At 38.3% G+C, this 6,093-nt stretch overlaps 1 protein-coding gene across 4 annotated transcripts in view; it reads left to right on the top strand.

Moving 5' to 3' along the window:
- The window catches only part of AOX1 (aldehyde oxidase 1), a 123,908-nt gene that overhangs the window by 73,363 nt on the left and 44,452 nt on the right, over positions 1-6,093 (top strand). For all 4 annotated transcript variants that reach the window (XM_027873820.1, XM_027873821.1, XM_027873822.1 and 1 more), the window contains one exon: positions 4,944-5,171. In XM_027873820.1, coding sequence (XP_027729621.1) covers positions 4,944-5,171 — 228 coding nt within the window. The remainder of the gene's footprint in view (positions 1-4,943; positions 5,172-6,093) is intronic.

Here is a 6,093-nt window from a genome sequence, read left to right as displayed (position 1 = left end):
AGAGAGAGAGAGAGAGAGAGAGAGAGAGAGAGAGAGAGAGAGAGAGAGAGAGAGAGAGATCACCTTCTGCTGACATTGAGATGGTAAGAAGTAGCAGAAACTGTTGGAAAGTATCTTCCTGATCTTTGGTCTGGACATACGGGAGAGACTTTGCAATGCCCCCTTTACCTCCAAGCTTACATTTCCAGACATTCCTTCTTCCTCTATTTGTTTAGGGATGGTATTCTAATCTCCTAAGTGTTACATGTGAGATTGTTTCCCTATTTCTTTACTAACTTGTTTTAATCCTCATTACATCCTTTTCTTTTAGAATGTATGTTCTTGGTCTGCTATCCTGGTCTGAGAACTTTAAGAATCAATCCCTTATAACTTAGTTTTTATTGGCTTACAGGAACTAGGAAAATATTTGAAAATAAAAGAAACTATCAACAATATAGTAAAACAGACAGTTATAGTTTCTGAACCTAGAATATAATGGTGGGCTTTTTGTCTTTGGATACCCAGGGCCTTGTTCAGTTGCCTGTCATTCAGTAGGTGTTTAATAAATACTTGTTGATTAAGTGATAGTGTTAGAAAAGGATCTAACACAGGCCTTGTGGCCACACGTCCTTGGGTGCGGCCTTTTGACTGAGTCCAAGTTTTACAGAACAAATCCTTTTATTAAGGTGATTTGTTCTGTGAAGTTTAGATTCAGTCAAAATGCCACACTTGAGGGCCACATGTGGCCTCAAGGCCACAGGTTCCCCACCCCAGAGGGAAGTAAGACAAACAGACATAACTTTTGCTACATGGAATTAGATCTGATAAGTCTCATTTTCTAAGTGATCAAGTATTTATGCTTTTTTTTTTTCTGTATCATCATCCACAGACTTCTAAAAGCTGAATTTTCCTGAATCAAGACAAGTTTCTCTACCTTTTACATGTTGATTTGTTTCTTGATTTGGGTCAGGGTTTTTTTCTTGTTGCTTTTTATTTTTTCAAAGACCAGTTTCTCCTACGTGCTGAGCATAGCAGGAGATAAATACAAAGAATCAGAGAGACTGTATTGTGCTAAGACCAATCTGCTGTGTGGCCAGAAGAAAATACTTCCCAGAATCCCTGGCCCACATTCTGGGAACAGTCTCCAAAGATGTCCTACATCCCGCAACATTTGAAAGTTCCTTTAGAACCTCAAGTCCAAAGGGGATCACTTGCTTTGTAACAGACCAGTGCAGAGCTCTCATCATTTACATCTCTACCTTCAAATATTGGTTCTGTAGGATTTCAGAAGTGTGGATTGTCTGACGACTACAAGATACTGCCTTTTTCCTCCATATTTCTTTCTTTTCTTCTTTGAGTTATAAATAGACTTCGATCTTCTACAGGCAGAAATAAATTTTTCACTTGCATTTCAGAATTACTGTACTGCTTATCGTTGAGTGTCTTATAGGTACTTTCTGGAACAGCCTGACAACATGAACCAAGAATTATAATTATTATATTCCCAAATACCACATTCACTATTTTATGTTAAAAAAATCTTTTAAAAACTTTGTATTTTATAATTTTTAGAAGTAATTTTAGTGAAGTAAAGACTAGTGGAATCACAATTTTTGAACTCTTATCATCCTATTCCCCAATATGAAAAGGTGCTATAGACAAGGAACAGAACGGTTGGACCAGACCAAGTATATAAAGAAGAAATTTGTGCTAGAGGTAATGTAATTTTGAAAAGATTGATGGACTGATTCTCAAGGCACCTGAAAGAGGAGAAAACATTGAATACTTGGGGGGGAAAAAAACTCCAAAGAGGAAGCATAACATGGTAAAAAGAATATTGTACTTAGAGTCAGGAAGATGTAGGCTAAAATCCCACCTCTACTACTTATTAGGTGATATGGGCAGGTCATTTAACATAACTGTGCCTCAGTTTCTTCATCTGTAAAATGTGATGAAATATTTCTAGTACCCACCTCACAGGATCATTATGAGGCTAAAATGAAATAGTGTATGTAAAGGTAATTTGTATATCCTAAAGGGCACTAGTTCAATGTGATTCAGCTAAAAAATTCCAAAGAGTAAGCATGGCATTGTGAAAAGAGTACTTCACTTGATAGAGTGCTGGATTTGGTTTGAATCCTTAGTAGTTATGTGACACTGAGCAAGTCACCTAATCTCTATTTGCCTCAGTTTACTTCTCTATAACACAGAGATAATAATAGCAAATACCTCCCAGGGTTGTTATGAGCATCAAGTATGATAGTATCAAAAATGACAATATTTATAAAGTGCTTTGCAAGATTTAAAGTGTTATATAAATGCTTTGTTGTTTAGTCCTTTTTCAGTCATGTCTATGACTCTTTTGTGACCCCATTTGGGGTTTTCTTGGCAAAGACACTGGAGTGGTTTACCATTTCCTTCTCCAGTTCATTTTACAGATGAGGAAACTAAGGTTAAGTGACTTGCCCAGGGTCACACAGCTAGTAAGTATCTGAGGTCAGATTTGAACTCAGAAAGTAGAGTCTTCCTGACTCTAGGCCTAGCACTCTATCCACTGCGCCACCTAGCTGCCCCATATAAATGCTAGATATTATTATATTATTATTACTAATAAAAATATAATCTAGTAGATATCATTAACTCCCAATCCATGTATCTCCTTTTTCATCTCTATAAAATCTTGATGAGAATGATCTATATATATAAGTAGATAGATAGATAGATAGATATAAATTGAATGTATTTTTTTATGAAAATAAGAGAACATAACTGACAGACTTTCACAAAGAAGGCCATACCTTCAAGGTCACACAACTGACTGAAGGATGCAGAAAAATATGATCCTCACTGAGAAGCAATTCTGTAATTTCCCAAGGGGAGGAGCTAGGAGTTAAGCAAAGTGCTAAAATGATGTCCAATGATGATAGAGCTTCCTACCTCCTTCTTCGATCTCAGTGGGACTTTGGTACTCTGCTTAATATGCTCCAAGCCCACAGAGCATAACACAGACATATTTAAATGTAAATTGTTAAAATGTATTATCTGGTATTAAGAATTATCCATATCACACGCCATCATCAATAGAACAAATTAACTAAGTGATTACAGATGTAAGACTCAGGATGCATACATGGATCTATACAAAAAGGAAGAAGCATATCCGTTCCTGGTGAATGCCAGTGAAGGCATGCTTCTGACCTCTCCAAAGGTCAGTTATTATTATCAATGTGATATGTGGCCCATTACTAGATCTGCACTAACATGGACCCAGATTCAATCTTGAATCTTTTCAGGATGGATGTACTCTACAGTTTATTTTGCTTCTCTGCATTTCTCTGTTCCCTCTCTCTTAGAAGGACCTCTTTTTTTTTTTTTTAAGGGAAAGCCTAGGGTATGGTTTAGGTGATTGAACGTCAAGTCCCTGGTCCACATGGCTCCAGTAACTCCATAGCAGAGAATGTCATCATTTGTATGTTGTCATTGCCAGAACCAAAGGCTAAATCAATGGGGCAGCAAGAGAAGTTCAGTTTATCAAAGAGTTCATACTTTGTCAAGAAGATTCAAAGGGCTCTTAGACCATGACAGGCATAATTATTACAATTTCAAGTTCAATGCCATAGCTATAGAAGGAGAGAAAAGAAATCACCGACTCTTTTAACCCTTCTTCCCACAGCTCCATGCCTTTCCTCACTACTTTCCACTTCCAATGGAAAGGGAATCAGGAAACTACATTAACAGGCTAAGAAATTCACTCTTTGGATCCTATATGCATACGCTTATAGTCATTCACTCATTTATTCAACCAGAGCATTTTGTAAACACTCACAAACTATGCTGTGGATTTTTACTTGATTACTGGAAAAGATCGCTGACTTCCATCAGTGTGGGCACTCCTTTCACTGATACATTGCAGCCCCTCCATAGCCTTCCTTTGTAGAGTGCAGAACTTAGAATTCCAGGTCACTTTGTTTTGCATCTGCAGCTCTGCCTGGTTTCAATTTCACAGAACAAGATATTCCCAGGCTGGGTCCAGCTCTCTTTTCTGTGTTGTCTTCCTCCATTAGACTGTAAGCTTCTTGAGGGCAGGACTTTCTTTCTTTTTCTTATTTATATCCCCAGCACTTAACACAGTGCCTGGCACACACTTAATAAATGTTTATTGAATTGAATTGAAAAAAGAAATCATCACCTTATGGCCAGCCTTCTGAGAGGTGTCTCTCTACTCTCTAAGTGGTCTAGTCCTAGTATGAGGAACATGAAGTCCATCACCAATCCCACATTTAAAGCCTTCCCAGTTTGGTAAGACCAACCAGGGCTGGCACTTTGCTGGCACAGTCTTTCAAGTACTCAAGGTCACTTCAACCTTAATGGAAGTAGAGGTACTATGGAGGTGGGGGAGAAGGGGCAACTAAGTCATAATCTAGAATTTTTTAACCTGAGACAAGTACCATACCTGGAGGCAATTGTCACAAAAGTGCCCTTAGTGAAGTGGGGAAATAAGATACCATTCTGTGTGTGGAAGACAAAGGCCTCATGAGGCCACTGCTGAGAAAGCACCAGGTGGACTCAGAAAAGGAAGTTCATCCCAGGCCACCATCTAGTAGCTTCCTATTTTAGTCAATTATTCTTGCTAACTAGATGCTAAGCTCTGCTTTTTCTATGCTGTTAAAAGACATAAATATCTCTGGCATCTTCTAAATTTAGTACCCTGGGATAAAACCCCAATCACACCACTTTAGTTACAATTTGTAGCTGCATGATAAGGAATAGCATAGCCTTCAAAAAGTTAATGTTCTAGTTGGGAAATTGTCCCAGTCTCTGTTTTTTCTCTGTTTTTACTCTTTCTTTCTATTCAAAATACTTAACACAGTACCTGGCTTACCAAATGTTAATTGATTGATGGATTTGATATTATCTGTCTCTATCTCAATGGTATATGTTAATCCAGTTTCACCACATTTCAGATTCGTGAGAAGAATATGTACAAACGAGTTGACAAAACAATCTATAAGCAAGCATACAATCCTGACAAGTTGATAAGATGCTGGAATGAGTGTCTGGACAAATCTTCCTATCACACCAGGAAAGCAAAAGTGGAAAATTTTAATTCAAAGAATTACTGGAAAAAGAAAGGTATCGCCATTGTCCCCATGAAGTTCTCAGTTGGTTTTGGTGCTACAAGTTACCATCAGGTATGCAGTTACTATTGATGTAGGCAATGAGAGAAAAAAAAAAAGCCACGAAGGCTGTATGAAAGGATGGGATGTATTGTCTTGCTAAAAATAAATAAAAATCAGCACGGTGGAAAAAGTGAAACAGATACTACAAATAAACTCAGAGGACCAAGGTTCAGATCCTAGCCTTGCTGATTACTACCTATATGATCTCGGGCAAACCACTGAACATTTCTGGAACTCAGTTCCTCTCCAGTAAAATGAGGACATTGGACTAACTGACCTCTGAGATCTCTTCCAGCTCCTGTGAGGGGTAGGGAAATTGGTAACGTGCAGTTGCAGACCTAGCTCTCCAGGACACTTTAGCTACTTCCTGTGTCTCAGGAACCATGTACAAATAGATTGGCTACTTATCCCGGCTACCCCTACCCTTAATTCCAAATATATAAACCTGCTCTGCCTTTGCCTAGAGAAGGTATAGAGTTACCACTGTCCATATAAGCCCGTGTTGAACATCTATTTATAGATTTATACAGATGGAATCCCCTCTTTGCTGAGGGACAGAATTGGCTTTATTATATCTAATAAGTCAGACCTACAATTCTGTTTGCCTCAGTTCCTCATCTGTAAAATGAGCTGGAAAAGAAAATGGCACACCACTCCAGTATCTTTTGCCAAGAAAACCCCAAATGAATTCATGAAGAGTCAGAAACGACTGAACAACAACATATTCCTGGCCAGCATATCTATTTTATAAAATGGGAAACTGGGGCATAAGAAGTTTTAGTCCCTCATGCAAGACACAGTGAATCAGTGACTGAGCTGGTGTGAGAAGTTGCATGTCCTGATTACCAAGGCCATTTGTCCTGTCCTATGCCTATCTATGGAGTCAGGTCATCTTTCTGATTCAAAACTTAGTAATTGATACAAGGTTATAGGA

The sequence above is a fragment of the Vombatus ursinus genome, unplaced genomic scaffold, assembly GCF_900497805.2.
Source record: "Vombatus ursinus unplaced genomic scaffold, bare-nosed wombat genome assembly UNPS02014802.1, whole genome shotgun sequence".
In the NCBI taxonomy this organism is placed as follows: domain Eukaryota; kingdom Metazoa; phylum Chordata; class Mammalia; order Diprotodontia; family Vombatidae; genus Vombatus; species Vombatus ursinus.
Note: the sequence above shows the minus strand (reverse complement) of the source record. Positions and strands in the feature narration are given on the sequence as shown.